The 17750-nt window shown below is 42.8% G+C and overlaps 1 protein-coding gene across 1 annotated transcript; it reads left to right on the top strand.

The window, feature by feature from the left end:
* The first annotated feature begins 6039 nt into the window (after nt 1–6039).
* ANKRD34B (ankyrin repeat domain 34B) lies at nt 6040–15653 on the top strand. Its single transcript, XM_040540628.1, has one exon. It carries the CDS (start codon nt 11240–11242, stop codon nt 12785–12787), a length of 1548 nt encoding a protein of 515 aa, XP_040396562.1. The 5' UTR covers nt 6040–11239; the 3' UTR covers nt 12788–15653.
* Nucleotides 15654–17750: the final 2097 nt, after the last annotated feature.

The raw sequence follows: 17750 nt of genomic DNA, 5'->3' as shown, positions 1-17750 counted from the left end.
CTTAAGAATAGTCCATAAGCATCATTAGGGGCACCCAGCAGATAAACTAGTATGGTAAGGTGATCAGGAGTAGTCAGCATGGCTTCAACAAGGTGAAGTCACGTTTGACCAACCCGACAACCTTCTACAGTGAAGTGAGTGGCCTGGCAGATGAGGGGAGAGCAGTGGGTACTGCCTACCTGGATTTCAGTAAGGTCTTTGTCAATGTCTCCCATAAGATCCTCACAGAGAAGCTGATGAAGTATGGGCTGGATGGGCACACAGCGAAGTGGATCAAAATCTGGCTGAACAGCTGGGCCCAGAGGGGGTGGTCAGTGTCACAAAGCCTAGTCAGAGACCAGTCACTAGTGGAATACACTGGGAGTCTATACTGCATCCAGAACATCTTTCATTTCTTCATTAATGTTCTGGATGATGGGTAGTGACCCCAGCAAGTTTGCTGATGACACAAAACTGGGAGCTGATAAGCCAGAGGGTTGTGCTGCCACCCAGAGGGACCTGGGCAGGCTGGAGAAAAAGGCTGACAGGATCTTCATGAAGTTCAACAAGAAGAAGTATGTTTGACATCATTTCTCACAGTATTCTCCTGGAGGAACTGGCTGCTCATGACTTGGACAGATGTACAGTTTGCTGGAAGAAGAACTGGCTGGATGGTCTGGCTCAAAGAGTCCTAGTGATGAGCTCAATTCAGGGGCATCAGCTGGGGCTCAATCTTGTGGCCGAATTTGTTTAACTTTTTCACCGATAATCAGGAGAAAGAGATTGGATGCAGCCCATAGCCCAGTTGAAGTGCCTCTACACCAATGCACGCAGCGTGGGAAACAAGCAGGGGGAGCTGGAAGCCACAGTGCAATTAGAAAACTATAATCTAATTGCTATCATGGAAACATGGTGGGACAAATCACACAGCTGGAACAGTGGGACAGAGGGCTACAAGCTTTACAGGAGAGACAGGCAGGGAAAGAAGAGTGGGGTATTTGCCCTCTATGTTAAGAAATGGATAGGTTATGAAGAGTTCCCTCTAAGAAATAGCCAAGAGCAGGTTGAGAACCTGTGGGTAAAAATTAAGGACTGGATCAACAAAGGACATCTCGTGGTTGGTGTCTACTACAGGCTGCTCGATCAAGAGGAGCCTGTGAATGAGGCCTCCAACTACAAGAAGCATCATGCTCACAGGCTCTCATCCTCCTGGTGGATTTCAGCCACCCGGATGACTGCTGGGAAAGCCACATGGCAGGCAGTAAGCAACCCAGGAGAATCCTGGAGTCCACTGAGGACAACTTCCTGGTCCAGGTGTTAGACAAACCAACCAGAGGAGAAGCGTTACTGGACCTGGTGCTCACCAATGCAGAAGAGCTCATTAAAGAATTTAAAATTGGAGGAAGCTTGGGTTGCAGCAACTGTGCCCTGGTTGAGTTTGTGATCTCAAGGGATATGGGCCTGGCAAAGAGCAAAGTCAGGACCCTGAACTTCAGAAGAGCCAACTTCCAGCTGTTCAAAGAATTGGTGGACGAGATCCCATGGGACGTGGGTCTGACCAGAGCTAGCAACTCTTTAAGGATATTTTCCTTGGAGCACAAGAGCTCCCTATTCCTATATGTAATAGATCAAGCAGGGAATGTAGGAAACCAGCACAGTTGAATAAGGATCTGCTGGTCAAACTTAGGCAAAAGAAGGAAATGCACAGATGGTGGAAACAGGGCCATGCATCCTGGGAAGAGTACAGAAATACTGTCCAGATGTGTAGGGATGGGATCAGGAAAGCCAAGGCACTGACAGAACTAGACTTGGCAACGGATGCAAAGAATAACAAGAAGGGGTTCTACAGGTACTTTGGCTGCAAAAGAAAGACTAGGGAGAGTGTAACACCTCTGACAAATGAAGATGGAGAACTGGTAACAACAGACATGGAGAAGGCAGCGGTACTTAACAACTTTGCCTCAGTCTTCACTAGTGGTCAGGATTCCCACATATCTCAAGTCCCTGAACCTCTAGGTAGAGGCTGGGAGAGCAGAGTCCCTCCCCCTGTAAGCAAAGAGCAAGTTCAGGACCTCCTGATGCAACTTAACAACTACAAGTCTATGGCCTCTGATGACACGCACCCCAGGATCCTGAGGGAACTGGCTGATGTAGTCGCCAAACCTCTCTCCATCGTATTTGAAAATTCATGGCACTCAGGTGAAGTCCCTGGTGACTGGAAAAAGGGAAACATCACTCCCGTTTATAAAAAGGGTAGAAGGGAGGACCCAGGGAACTACAGACTGGTGAGTCTCACCTATATGCCTGGCAAGATCATTCAACAGATCCTCCTGGAAGCAATGTTAAGGCGCTTGCAAGACAAAGAGGTGATCTGAGACAACCAGCATGGCTTCACCAAGGGCAAATCGTGCCCAACCAATCTGGTGGCCTTCTGTGATGGAGTGATAAGGGAAGTCTGTGATGCAGTCAGCAAGGGAAGACTGACTGATGTCATCTACCTGGACTTCTGTAAGACCTTTGACACAGTCTCATACAACATCCTGATCTCCAAATTGCAAAGATATGGATTTGAAGGGTAGACCATCTGGTGGATAAGGAATTGGCTTGATGGCTGCACCCAGAGAGTAGTGATTAATGGCTCTTTGTCCAGGTGGAGGCCAGTGACTAGTGGTGTCCATCAGGAGTCTGTCTTGGGACCAGCAATTTTCAATATCTTCATCAATGACACAGGTGATGGGATTGAGCGGACCCCCAGTAAGTTTGCAGATGACACCAGGCTGAGTGGTACAGTTGATATAACAGAAGGAAGAGACGTCATCCAAAGGGACCTGGACAGGCTGGAGACATGGGCCCATGTGAATCTAATGAGATTCAAATCCAAGTGCAAGGTGCTGCACTTGGCTGGGGCAATCCCAGACATGAGCACAGACTGGGAGAAGAAATCTTTGAGAGCAGCCCTGTGAAGAAGGATCCGGGGGTTCTGGTGGGGGGTTCTGGTGGACAAAAGGCTTGACACGAGCCAGCAGTGCACACTTGCAGCCCAGAAAGCCATCTGCATCCTGGGCTGCATCAACAGAAGAGAAGCCAGAAGGTTGAGGGAGGTGATTGTTTCTCTCTGCTCTGCCTTCATGAGGTCCCACCTGGAGTACTGCGTTCAGGTCTGAGGCTCCCAGCACAATGACAGAACAAGGGGGAATGGTTTTAAACTAAAAGAAGGGAGATTTAGATTTGAGATTAGGAAGAAATTCTTCACTCAGAAGCTGGTGAGGCACTGGAACAGGTTGCCCAGAGAAGTTGTGGATGCCTCATCCCTGAAAGTGTTCAAGACCAGGCTGGATGAGGCCCCATACAACCTGATCTAGTGGGTGGCATCCTTGCCCATGTCAGGGGGTTGGAACTAGATGGTCTTTAAGGTCCTTTCCAACCCAAACTGTTCTATGATTGTATTAAACAGTTTCAGTTTGTGCCAGGGGAAGTTTATATTGAACATTAGGAAGAATTGCTTCATGCAGAGGGTGGTCAAGCATTGGAACAGGCTGCCCATGGAAACGGTGGAGTCCCCGTCCCCGAAGGTATTTAAAAGACATGTGGATGCGGTACTAAGGGACATGGTTCAGTCATGGGACTCAGTAGGTCAGGCAGATGATCAAATTTGACGGTCTTGAAGGTCTTTTTCAACCTAGGTGATTCCATGATTCTATAAGTGTAATGTTCTGCACTGCCTAAGGAGGATCAAAAACATATATATTAGGGGCCACCCATCTGGGAAGCAGCTTGGCAGAAAAGGAACTGGGTGGATACCAAGCTGACCACAAGCCAGCACTGTGCCCTTGAAGAAAAGAAGACCAAAGGTATCTGGGCTGCATTAGACAAAGCATTGCAGCAGGTCAAGGGAGGTGTTCCTTCCCTTCTCCTTTGCACCTGGAATGCTGTGTCCAGGAGAGATTCCAATGAAGAGCCATGAAGATGATAAAGGGCCTGAAGCATCTGTCCTAGGAGGAAAGGTTAAGAGAACTGAGGCTCTTCTGTCTAGAGAAGAGAAGTTTCGGAGGTTCATTTGTATTGATGTATACAAATAACCAAAGGGAGAGTGCAGAGAAGACAGAGCCTGGCTCTTCTCAGTGTTGCCAAGGGACAGGACAAGAGGCAATGCTGACAAATTGAAAGACAGTAGATTATATCTAAACATCAAGAAACAGCTATTTACTGTGAAGGTGACTGAGCACTGGTACAGATTGCCCGGAGATGTGGAGTCTCAAAACCTGTACCAAAAGCACCTGCACTTGGTTCTGGGCAACCTGTTCAAGGTGGTCCTGCAGGTGGGTGGGACCAGGTGGCCTCCAGAGGTCCCTTCCAATCCCATCCATTTTGTGATTCTGTGAAGGTGTCCTAAACTAGCATGAAACTTAAGAAGGTCCTTGCAGCATAGTTTGAAATTCCATAGGCTTTTTGTAGTGGCCTGAAAGCCCCCAGCAAGTACTTACTCCTAATATCCAATCTGAGCTTCTCCTGATGGGGCATTAAGCCACTCCCTCATACCCTGGTAACGATCACCAGAGAGCAGAGATCAGCACCTCCCCTTCTGCTCCCTTTGGTGAGGAAGCTGTAGGCTGCCGTGAGGTCACCCGTCTGTCTCACCTAAACTGAACAAACCAAGAGAACTGAGGCACTCCTCCTTAGTCATGCCCTCTGTCTAGTCCATTCACACTCTTTGTTACCCTCCTCTGGACACATTCTGGTATTTTATATCCTCATATAACCTCAGAAAAATACATTGTAGCTGTGAGAAGAGATTGATGCATTCTATTTGATAGGACTTTTTTGTTTTGTAACTTTTTTTTCTGAGTTTGTATTAAAGAAACAACACATTAGTTTTGCTGGAATAAATGTTTCTTACTGAAGCTTCTCTGGTGCTCCGGCTGTCCTAGCCACTCTGGAAAATATAACGTAGCCTACTTCTCAGGAGACAAATCTGTATAAAGTGATGTTGCATGGAAGTGGTGTTGCAGACAAACTTTTTAGTTTGCCTGCCACCCAAGACAATCCCAACCACTGGGACTTATTTGCTTCGAGGTTCATCGATTGTTAGGCAACACCAAGTATCAGGAAAGAAGACGTCTTTCTTGGCATGCTTTGACTGGATTGCTTCTGGCAAAGAGCAAGCAGCAGAGAGAAAATCCATAATATAAGGTAAACCCATATTGACACTGTGGCCTTCATCTCCAACTGTGTCTACAAGTTTCTGCAGAAGAAAAAAAAAATCGTCATGAAAAATATAACCTTCTGGTTGGATTTAGGCTTGCTTAATATTGAAGAAGCTGTGTGAGAGAACTAAGGCAATTTATGAAATCACAAAACTCTTAGACCTCCTACAAACACATAGCCCCCAAACCCCTTTTTCCTTTGGCAGTTTTGCCAATTGAAGTAGCTGGTGAATATTGTTGCAGAGTAAAAGTTGAGTACACTCAAAGGAAGAATGTCTTCAGGCTGCAATGAAAAAGATCTCAGACAAATTTCTCCACTTCTTTTTCATCTCTAGGTGATCATTTTTGCTTAATGGTACTCTAGGGACAGACTTATAAAATGTTCAAAATGCAGATCCCTTTTGGCATCAAAAGCTGTGGCTGTTTCCATCAGTATCTGGGTATAGCCGTAGGTGGGCTGGCTGAAGGTTGTCCCTTGAGCTCACTTTGGAAGCTAGCCATGGGCAGCCAGCAACAGGTCACCTGTCAAATTAAACACCACTCAATTCATGTCCCTGGGCAGTAGTAAGCGGCAAGCCGGCGAAGGGTCTATGGAGGGTTGTTTCTTCCCTTTGCACGTGAAGACATGGGTAACCACAGCTGAACGCATCCCGCTGCTGTCTCCACCACGAGGAGTGACGGCCATGTTCTTCAGCAGCCTGCCCTGTGGTGAGGTCGGGGGGTCCCGGGCATGGCGAGGTGCCCTGTGCCGTGGGGCAGGCCGCTTCGCAGAGGGTGTGGGGCTGAGGAGGGAGGGATGGAGGGAGGGAGGGAAGCCATCGCCATGAGGAGACCGGGCCGGGCCGGGCCGGGCCGGGCCGGGCCAAGCCGGGCAGGGCCGGGCCGGGCTGGGCAGGGCAGGGCCGGCAGCTCCGCTGCGGGGAGCTCGCTCCGCCCTGCGCCGTGCCCGCGGGGCTTTCTGCCGGCAGCCAGCCGGTTTATAAGGCGGGCAGGACCCGCTTTTTTTTTTATCTCTCGGCTCTGCGCCTTCGTGCGACCCGGCCCCGGCTGGGACGGCGCTAGGGGGCCGCCCGAGGAGCGGCGGCGGGGACAGGTAACGAGGGAGCGGGGCCGGGGGGCTCTTCTCCAGCGCCGCGGTCCCTCCCGGCCGGCTCTTGACGGGAGCTTCCAGCGTGCTTTCTGCCGTAGCCTCCCCTTACAGGTGCGCTCTCCCTGCCGGCTCTGCGGAGAAGTTGCTCGTCCCCCAGGTTTTTTTCCTTCCAGGTCTCCGTCGGGAGAAGCCTTAGAGCCGGTAGGTTTGGAGGCAGGGCGTGCAGCGTCGTGCAGACCCCCCGAGGAAACTTTGGTCTGTCCCCCCGTGCTCTCCGCCGGGCTGCAGCCGCTCTCTGACGGTGACAGGACCGCAGAAAAAGCACCTCAGAGTGAGACATAGCGCTTGGGAAGGCGACAGGCATGGTGGCAGGGAAAAAGTGCTGGCTGGACCCCTCCAAAATCTCCTGGGAAGTGCGCACGCTGAAGACTGAAAGCGAGAAGAGCGGCGGGGAGATCCTGGTCGCCCTTCGGCTAGCTGGCAAGCAGCAGAAGTGCAGAGACTGTGGGACTTTTCGTGGGTGTGAAAAGTTGCACGGTACAGGCTGGGGTCCTGAAACCGGGCGGACTTGGTCCTGGCAACCCCGGTGGGGCTTAGGGAGGGGGGTGGATGTGTCATAGCGGTGACTTTTCAATCAAAAGTGATTTCCACTAGTGATAAATTCTCAGCGTGTTTACAACACAATGTAGGAAATCAGAGTGCTTGTTATGCTGACCAAGAGAATTTACAAAGTTAGGATGGGTATGAGAATCACAAATATAGGTTTATGCTCTTTCATTGTCTAAGCCCATCTTTTCCAGAGAGGAGAATTGACGCCTTCCTTTTACTGGAATGATTTTCAATGCCCTGAAGACTACTGAGAGAGCTCATGTGTGATTCTGAGTCCTGGGGCACACTGAGAAAATTTGGCTTTAACTTTGGAAAAAAAGAAGGAATACCTTGCAATAGCCTTGTTTCATAGCACTCCTTTGCTTAGTGAAAATGTTTGTGTGTATATTTGTTTCAACATTGAGCCTTTTGTCCCCTTAACTTTGTGATTATTTCTGTTGTTACCTGTAACAAAACACTGTCAGAGTTTCTCCTAGTAATTAAGTGCTGCTTACAAATCCAGTAAGCAAGGCGTACAGGAAAAAAAGTGCAAAAACTTAAAAGTTTTAGTGGCTTTTCCTGCTCTGAAGGCAGCAACACCTTTATCAGAATAGGGCTTTAGGTTATCATTGCTTTATATCTGCCAGGCAGACCTCGGGATAGGACCCAAGACAAATCCACGATACTGCCTCGCCACTCCTTGGGTACAAACCATCATTGCTTTCGAAATTCGATTTTCATTCTGAAAGGTGCTTCGTGCTACTTCATCTCAGAACAGTCTCCAGGACAACTTTGCTCTTTGAAAATAAAATGAATCTTTCCAGACAGAAGGAGTGTTCCTGGAATACAATTTGCACAATAACACCAGGAATTTGTGAATAATCTGACAGACCAGCCTGTGATTTGCTGTCATAAACTAGGTCGCACAGTTCATCATTCATTGAACAGCCAGCTTGGCACAAGGTTATCTCCACAGCTGACAAGCAGCTGTGTCACTCCTGAGATCTCGGTAACATATGCAGTTGTTCCTGGCATCACAGATAATTAAGATTGAGGAATGTATAGTCCCAATTTGTTTAGCATCAATCTGTGATAGATTATCAAGTAAGTAAATATTTTCGGGAGTTTGCTTGAATGGTGTTCTTTCACTTCAACTACTTAACTAGTTGTGTTTGTTTGTTTGTTTGTTTGTTTTTTTGGAGCGGGGTGTACCCTGTCCAGGTGGGGCACATGCATTTCCATTGAGCCAGTGTCACTCTGGGTCTTAGAGAAGTCCAGCTGCATTTTGTTCCCACAGTGGCAATTTTGGGATGACACAGCTCTGAGCACATTATCCTGCAATGGATGGATTCTCCAGGCGAAGTCATGGTTATTTCACCTAGCATTCAAGATTGTATTCTGCTTTATATTGTTCCGCTTACAAATCTGTAACACTTTCTTTTCATTGTTTTGGGCTTTCCCCAGACCAGGTTCATACAACGTCCTGGGAACACATGCTGCCTGACTTGTAGTCGTATCTTCCTCACCGTGAAGTCAAGAGATGCTTAAAGATGAATCTTGATCAGTCTGGGTGTGCATATGTCTACGTATGTGTAGTTACCTACTTTACAGCAGGAGTGGGGTGGTGGTGGTAGAAGTAGTCTCTTACAAATGATTTTTTCCTTCCAATGCTACGTTCTGCATCCTGTCTGTATTTTGGTACTTGCATCATCCCATCATAACAGGATGTAAGCACCTCACAGTCTGTTTTGCAGTTTTTCTAACAGCAATTCTGTGTAAGTGTGGATGGGAAAATGAGGCTTGGATGCTTTTTCTAGCTTCTGCAGATCTCAGTTTATTGAAGATGTTAAAAGGTGCTTAGAAATTGAGCTTTAAATGACCCCGCAGAAGGGCTATGGCAAAACAGGGTCTGCCAAGTGCAAAACCTACTCCAAACATTGAAATTCTGTTGGTTTAGGCTATTCTTACTCTAATGCCTCTTACATTAATAGTCCAGGTAAAGCCTATGGAGACAGCACATTTAAGCAGGTGGTGATATTTGGTCAGATATCAGAAAAACAGTCTCATTTTTGGCTTAGCATTCACCAGTCACCTTAGAAGAATTTCTACAGATGAAAAGACTTCTATAAGTGCTACATACCATTACTTAGATAACACAAGCAGGTAGGTATCAGAAAAGTCTTAGATAAACATGAAAGAAATGTAAAATTGACAATGACTTGCAGATATGTAAAAAATAAGGGAGAGTACATCAGAATTCTAGCATGTGTGCTATCTAAAAGTGATTTCTGTTTAATTTGTTTCTGGACACCTAAGTGCACCAATTTATCAGATACTTTTATAAAAAAGACAATAATAATCTTGAATGTTTTACATGTCAAAAATGTACATTGCATAATAGTGATTTGCACATCAACAAAAGCTGAGATAGACAATACTGAATCATGTACTTTCAGTATAATAGAATGAATCCTTAAAGTAATTTGAGTGCAATTACTTTAAAAAGTGTTTTATCAATAAAAATGTAAAAAAAAAAAAAAAAAAAAGTTGATAGTACCACAGTGGTGTCCCCATTCTCACCAGTGATCAGTAGTGGGACGTCTTCTCCCCTGAGAATGGACAGAGAAGTTCTGGCCCTCTTTGGTCCCCCTTAATTTCTCAGGATAGGATTTTGGTCATATGCAGATAATGATCAGCCTTTGTGTCGGCCATGAGCCCAGAAATTAATGAATGCCATCAAACTCAAACTGCTTCATCACATGTGTTTGTGTATATTTTTTTTCCCCTGAAATTCCAAATATTTTGTGGTATCTTATTAAAATGCTTGCTGCATATGACCTTTATTACACCACATCAACAACTAATGACTATATCAATAATAGTTGAGTATTTTATTAACACATGGTAAGTGTGAAGAACCTGAGCTAACTGTTCTCATTGTGGCTGACAAACCACAGCTGAACAAGCGCACCTCTGCCTGTGGAGCATGTTGCTGTGGAGTTAAACTGCATGGTGGGGGGTATATGAGATAAAAGTCTCATGTGTATGTACTTCAACTAACTTTTTTTGTTTATTGGACTTTTAGAACAAACTACGTTGATACTCTTCTTTGATTTTGGAAATAAAACTCCAATATTGAAGAAAACCAGAATGAAGTTGCTTCTTTTCAGTTATTCAGCAAAATATTACTAGTGCTTTCAATGGTAAATAACAGTGCATATGTTCATTTCCTTTGCAGTTAAGCCAATTAAACATTTTTTATTTCTCTAGTAATACCTTGTAAATAAACATGTAGTTTTCATGTCCATGTGTATTCCTGTTTTGGTGTTATAGTGCTCTGCCCATTGTTAAATACTGATTTTTATTTTGGCTCTGAAGATTTTCCCTCCACATAGGTAAACAATCACATAACTAAAAGCATTTTTTTTGTTTGTTTTCATGTATGTGGGTGTATATTCATACAAGACCTTTCATTATTTACATCACATTGAGCTCATAATTTTTTCAAGTGAAACCTTCAGATTTTCTTTGATGCTGTCAAATACTTCTTTTCTTTTAGAGCTGATACTTTGTGCCCAGGCAGTGGACACCTCTCAGCCTACTGATCCTCGTGACAAATGCAATAGCCCCTGCATCACTTCATTTATGCCGTTTCACTCAAACTAGTATGTTTTCGAATCAGCATAAGGAAGGTAGCGTGCTTCCCCAAATATTACCACTTTTATAAAAGACATTAATATTTATCTTCCAACTATTTAACGGTTACTTCTTAGGTAAACAAACAAAGAGTGCTTGTACTTTTCTTATTTGTTATACCTTGGAATTTGTTTTTCCTCACTAATTTCTAGACATTTAGCACTGTCATTTTATGAGAAAGAAAAAGTGAATGTGACACAGTAACTCATATCAGTGAAAAATGTGCTGCAGGTTTCATTCAGTTCTTGCTTCCACGGATGCAAATCAGGAGCGGTACAACTGCAGCAGGGCCACTTGGGTATAGTAAGTATAAAGCCATCACAGTGTGGAGAATTCGACTTTTTTTGCAGCTTGTTTGTCAGGCTGTGACAGAAGCAAGAGCAGTCTGAAAAATAAAAAGGGACAGCTGTGTATTAAGCATCCATAAATATTTTAAGTGTAGCTAAATATTGTTTAAAATTTTTAGCGTATTTCTTGAAGTTTAGGAGGCAAGACTACCTTTTTATTTTCCTCCTTATCTTCCCTCTTGTCACAGAGTAGTGGTGAGTTTACAGGAGCAATTCAAAAAGCTGACACCTCCCCTCCCTCCTTTTTTTTTCCTTCTTTTTTGGCCTCCTTGTCTTCTTTGAGCACCAGGTGTTCTTTTCAGCAGTTAGGAAGGTGTAATTGAGAGACAAGTGCCATGAATGAGACCGTGGAGCTGCCGACAGATGGGAATTCCCTGATCAGAGCTGTCTACCAGAGCCGATTGCGCCTCACCAGGCTGTTACTGGAAGGTGGGGCCTACATCAACGAAAGCAACGACAGAGGTGAAACCCCTTTAATGATTGCTTGTAAGACGAAACATGTGGATGCCCAGAGTGTCTGCAAGGCAAAGATGGTTAAATATCTACTGGAAAACAAGGCAGATCCAAACATACAGGACAAGTCTGGAAAGACAGCCTTGATGCATGCTTGTTTAGAAAAAGCAGGGCCTGAGGTGGTCTCTCTGCTACTGAAAAGCGGAGCTGACCCAGGCCTACAAGATCACTCTAACAGCTCTGCGCTGGTGTACGCAATAAACTCTGAAGACAAAGAGACCCTGGAAGTTCTTCTCAATGCCTGCAAAGCGAGAGGAAAAGAGGTAATCATAATCACAACAGACAAGTCTCCATCAGGAAGGCAAACAACAAAGCAATACTTAAACGTGCCTCCTGTGGACCTCAGTGAGCATTGTTCCCCAGCTGCCTGCACATCCCCATCCGAAATAGAACTGAAAACATCTCCACCCCCACTTTCAAGCTCCAATGAAACTAAAAGTGCACTCTTCAGCTTTAAGGATCTGGACCATCCCAGAAGCACAGACAACCCATCTAAGTCAGTTTCACTGAGAAATTCCAGTTCAACAAATGCGGTTTCCAAGCTGGCACAAGTGCAGCGGCTGCATTCCGAACCTTGGATAAAGAGCTCTCCGCTGTTTCACCAGAGTAAAATTGCCTCTTTACATGGAGAGATTCAGGATGTAACTCCAGAAGAGCTCTCTTTTAAAATCAATGGCCTTGCCTTATCAAAGAGGTTCATTACCAGACACCAAAGTATTGACATAAAAGACGCTGCTCATTTACTGAAAGCTACTGATCAAACTGAATTGAAGAAATCATCATATGATGAGTTAAACTCTCAGAGTCTTTATGGTGAAGAGAAGCTTTTCCCCAGTGGGATTCCTGTGGGTGAGGATTCCAGTTTAGGACAGATCAGCTTCATTTCAGACCTGAGCAGTATTATCCAGAAAAGAAATTTAGGAGCAAATCATTACAGCTCTGATTCTCAGTTAACTACTAGTCTACGTCCTGCTGCTGCAGAAGACATTAAGTCAGTGATAGGAAAGAAAAAGATCACCTCTGCATCTCACTCTTTGTTACCAAGTTCTAGAGAATTATATGAGAGCATGCCTCCTGTTCCCCTGAGCAGAAGAAATCAGACTGTTCTAGAAAGACGGGGTTCAGGGGCTTTATTACTGGATCACTTTGCTCAGACAAGACCAGGTTTTCTTCCACCACTGAATATGAATCCACACCCCCCAGTTCCAGATATTAGTTTCCTAAATAAGGTTTCTGGGGTGATTTCTTATGGGCAAAAACAGTTACAACCAGCAGTAGCTGCTTCCTCTAGGGAGACCAAAAGTAAAAAAATGCTACTAAGGAGGCAGTCATTACAAACTGAACAGATAAGGCAATTACTGAATTTTTAACAGGAGAAATGAAGGTTTATAAAATCCTTACAATATGTACATACTTGCCTAACTATTTAACTGTTACACTTCTGAAAAGATAGCAGGTCTGCAGCATGAGGCTTTCTGTCTTGGAGTGAGTTAAATATCTTAGATACTGCATAAAAAGATAGGCTTAACTACCTGTCTAACTAAGTGATGCTGCTTTCTGTAAATGGAAGAGTATTTATTATATTGTTTTCATAATATTTTCAACTTCAGCATTGAAACCTTGCCCACAACAGACTGAATCTACAAAGGATGTTAGGCACTGCAGTTCTCATTTTTGGGCTAGAAATAATATCCCTGCAAGGTTTCCCCAAATACATAGACTCTTTCTCCACCCAAAAATGTTGTACAAGTGAATTTTGGGAACTTGAAGCATTTGGCTGTGATGCTGGACATCAAAGCGTGGCTGTGGCCAAGCTGTGCAGTATCCACAGACCCCAGACACTGACAGTGTCACGCCTGTGCTACGAGCATGGACAAGTGTCTGCCAGCAGCATCTTCTGGCTCCAGTGGCTTCACTGCATGTTAACAGGCAATACAAAGACTAAGAAAAAAACTCACAGAGTACTGTTGCATATGTAGCTTCACACATGAAATTCCAAAGACTGGGAACCCATTGGAGGTGCCTTGCTGCCCACCAGGAGTCAGCAGCTCTGATCCTGAGAGCTGGACTTCAGCGCATGACATGTGGCAGCGATCCAGCACGGAGCCGTGAAGGGGTTCTCTCTCATCTGGTGTAAAATGACCAAACCCTGCTTGCAGCCTCAGATAGGCATGTCAATCAGTTTGGGTGTATCAAACTACTTGAGTGCTGGAATTTGCTCATTTAAAAAAAAAAAAAAAAAAGGTGGGGTGGGGGAAGGCAGAGTCTCTATCAGAACTGGGTTCTGTTGCTTTCTGCAGTTCCAGACTCTCAACAACCTGATCTCCAGAACACACACATCATCCTTCTCCCCAGCCACAGGTCTAGGTGTCTTTTCAAGACAGGATACAGATGGTCGGAGACAGATTTTGTCTTGGTTCGTGCTTATGGTCGCACACCCATGCCTGGGACAAGCTCTGTCTTGCTGCTCAGACATTCCTAAATAAATCTGTCCAGCAGCTTGGATACTTGCCTGGGCATTCAAAGTCCTTATTTTACCTAATTTGAAGCAAAAGCCTGAATTTGTTGCAAACCAGAAACATACTTTTGCCTTCAAGGTATTGTATATATCTCTGTTTTTAAGTATCTCTATCTAAAAAGTGTTTTTCCTTCCCATCTAGAGTTTTGTGACTTCCAAAAGTCTACCTTGTATTTGTGCATATTCTGTAGAAGCTTGGTTTCTGGTATCACATGTAGTATTTTATAGCTTGTCTTCTAAAGATTGAGAAATATTTAATGTGCTCTGTTTTGCCAAAATTTACCTATATATAGGTAAATATATATATATATAGTATTGGTGTCTGTATAATGTGAATTTCTGTGTAATGAAATGACATACTCTTTTCTGAAAATAGTCAGTCATATCTGCCTTCTTGCCACTTCAGTCAAAATTCACCTGGTCTATGATGTTGCCTAATAAGTAACTGTAATGTTGTTTAGTTTTGTTCTCAGTATAAGACAATTTCAAGTAAGATGATAAATATATTGTCTCTGTAAGAACCTTTGGATGTGAAAATATAAAAATGTCCTAAAGTTCATAATGTACTTATTTTGAAGAAGGAAGCATGGATTATAGCTCTACTCTTACATCACTGTATGTAAAGTGCTGGTCTGAAACTACAAATTTAAAAAAATCAATTTTGCAACACCAAACCCTTCAGACATCTAGATTCTAGGGAATAAGCAAACATGCAAATCTGTATTGCTATTGTCAAAATTAATTCTTCTACACAAAATACAGGTCTTGAAAGTCATCATGTCCTTTACTGTCCTTCCCCTACAGCTCTGCTAACCTGGGATGCATAGCACTGGTGACAGCAGAGGAGCCCCAGAGTAACTGCACAATCCTACCACATTTTACTTAATCAGTTATGATTGTCACACTGGTTTAGTTTCTTACCCATCAGGAGTAACCACTTCAAGTCACAAAAATTTGATGGCAACTGGGGTATTTTAAAATTTATTTGTTTATTCATTGGTTAGTTAGTTAGAGAAGGACTTTTCGGCTATTGGAAGACTTGCTTATTTATGGACTGTATGGCCAACCCTAGTCTCTGCACATAAGCAACAAGTGTTCTCTGGGTTTCAGACAAACAAAACACCACCACCAACAAACCAACCAACCAACCAACAAACAAAAAACACGCCCCCCCCCCCCCCAAAAAAAAAAACAACACTAAAACTCAGGTGAGTTTGCATAGCTAAACATTCAAACCTGAGAAGTTACACTTCACTTAGTAACAGCTACTAGCTGCTGGAGGACGTGGTGAAACTGGAGGAGCCTTTGGTTCCTTTCAGGTTCAGTCTGAAAAACAGCATTGTACTTCAGCAGATGCTATTGGATCAACCTCAGCATGTACATGGTAGATACAAGGATTACGTGTAAAACTTGTTAGAAACCTGATTTCTGCTGTGTCAGTGTTATAATTATGTGTGTGGGGGTTACTGCTTCCTGAATAGAAATAGTAATTTTTACAAATTACTCAGATGACGGAAGGAAATGCTAAATGTCTTGAGGAGTGAAGTCTTTTTGTCATGTTGCCAGTATTTTGTGCCTAACTTTAATGCAAAAGTAATGTGAAAAGTTAACATCAGTGTTTACTGTTGCAGCAATGTTACAAGTGACCTTAGATGGAAAAGCACTCCAGTCATATTTAATTGCTTTTGTTCTGATGCATAAATAAAAGTTATTTTTTTCCTCCATTCAAAGAACATGGAAATAGGCATCCATTTATTCGCCATTTAGGAGCAGCTGAGTCACTATCAAAGGTACCCACTTTTAAGTGTTTCTCAGGATGTCTCTATACTGGAAAACTGGAACTATTAATTAGATTTAATCAAGCATAGCTGAATTTGTACAAAGCAATGTGTGAGAGAACCTCTATCAGTAGCTTTTTTAATGTTTAGTTTCAGTGAGGATACACTTCTGCCGTTTTTGAAGTCTTAATCCTAGTTGTTTTCCAGTTGTTCTTAAAGTCTCTTAAGCAAAGAATGGGAAACAAGACCTGATTTCTAATGTTAAATTCCCCCCAAAGCTTAGAAGTTTAAAAACAACAAAAGACCTTTCAGGTGTTCTTTATGTATCTCAATAAAGAAAACATCACAAGCTGAAACTTCTTCCTTTCCAGTTTTCCTTCAAGAACCATTGCTTCCCACGCCACGGGGAATGGCTTATTTCACACACCTGACAGCGAAAAATCAGTGAAGCTCATCCACTCTAACTTCTAAAAAGATTAGTGATATAAATTCTTAAACAGTCCTATACTAAACTATTTTAAAAAATGGAAGTGATACCTCTGTGAGCAAGCATTCCTGTCAATGCAAATTACAGCTTTCAGGAATATATACTAGCTATAAGATTATTGGTTTTGAACCTCTGTGATAATATTTTTGCAGACCATCTAAGAACTTAGAAAGGTGAAAAAATATTTTTTATCTTTGGTTTCAATTTTGTCTGGAAAATACTGTGAAACCGTACAAAGTATCTTCTAGATAAATACTGGTGGCCTCACAAAAATAGTGATCATCTAAAAACTTCTGTATTTTAGTTTGGTTCATTAAATACAAGAACAGTAAGTCATGACATGAAAATACTACAAAAACAAAACAAAACAGTGTTCAAAGTTGTATTTAAGGTAATGTGTTCAAAGTACAGCTTTGAAAATATTCTTCCCTGCTCTTTTTGTTTGTTTTCACAATAAGGAGAAAGTCATTTGGAGGAATTGTTCCCACTTGCTTTTTGTCTTTTTACAATTATGAAAAATAATGAAACTCTTCCAAGAGCGTTTGATGCAGCTACACAAGAAAAATAGTAAACTAAAAGTCATTAAAGTTCAGTCTTTTTTCCTCATCGGTCCTTAGTAAGACTTTCATCTTACTGCATGTCATGTAATACAACTGATCAACTTTCCAGCTACTTTTTTCTAAAACCAGATGTATATAATAAAATCGATTCTTTTATTAGTAAACCATTACTCCATTAGTTTACTATTTTATTCATGTAACAAGAACAAGGCTTGCTATAGAAAGGTTAATGTTAGTCACAAGTAATGATCCTACTAAAAACATTCAAACTGTTCTCATAAGAGGTACAAGCTTTTTTCACTTTCAATTTAAAACTCAGAAGGAAGAATACTTGTTGTAAAATATTTCCCGCTGTTTGCCAGCATAGTATTTTCTCCTTCAAGTTCAAAGTTTTACTGGCACCGCAATACCTTCAAAAAGATCAGTTTTGATATGGAGGCATCTTATGAAAACTCTTTTTCTAGAGTAAAAGGGATAAAATACCAATTTTTATGACTAATTGCTCTGATAAAATTCCCCAGCTATAAATCCTTTTAAAAAAGATGGCAGGTCTTACAGTCCCTCAGAGAAATTAACCTCATTTTAAAATCTTTAACATCCAATATTCCTGTTCTTCAAAGTATACAGGTTATCTGAGAAAGGTGTCTGCCTGGACAATGTCTGTAGCTGAAAGAGAGCACATCTCCTAGGAATATCCTTGGTTTTAGCATTTTACACAACCAAAACATAAGCTTGCTTGTTTATGTTTACACAAAATAGACAACAAAGCCTGAGGACGTTGACTAGGGGCTGAATCACTCTACTGATACAAACATTTGAGTTACTTTGTGCAAAGTCTTCATTTAAACACATTCCTTGCACAGATCTATTAAAATGCAATGAAGAAGAAAGTTTATAAGAACTGAACTATAGGAATTACAAATAATTACTTAAAACTAATTTTGCACCTGTATTAGTTCTCTGTGCTAATATTTATTTTGTAGTAGGTGA

Source organism: Cygnus olor, chromosome Z (genome assembly GCF_009769625.2).
Source record: "Cygnus olor isolate bCygOlo1 chromosome Z, bCygOlo1.pri.v2, whole genome shotgun sequence".
In the NCBI taxonomy this organism is placed as follows: Eukaryota; Metazoa; Chordata; class Aves; order Anseriformes; family Anatidae; genus Cygnus; species Cygnus olor.
The sequence above is the reverse complement of the archived record's forward strand: the minus strand, read 5'-3'. Positions and strand labels throughout refer to the sequence as shown.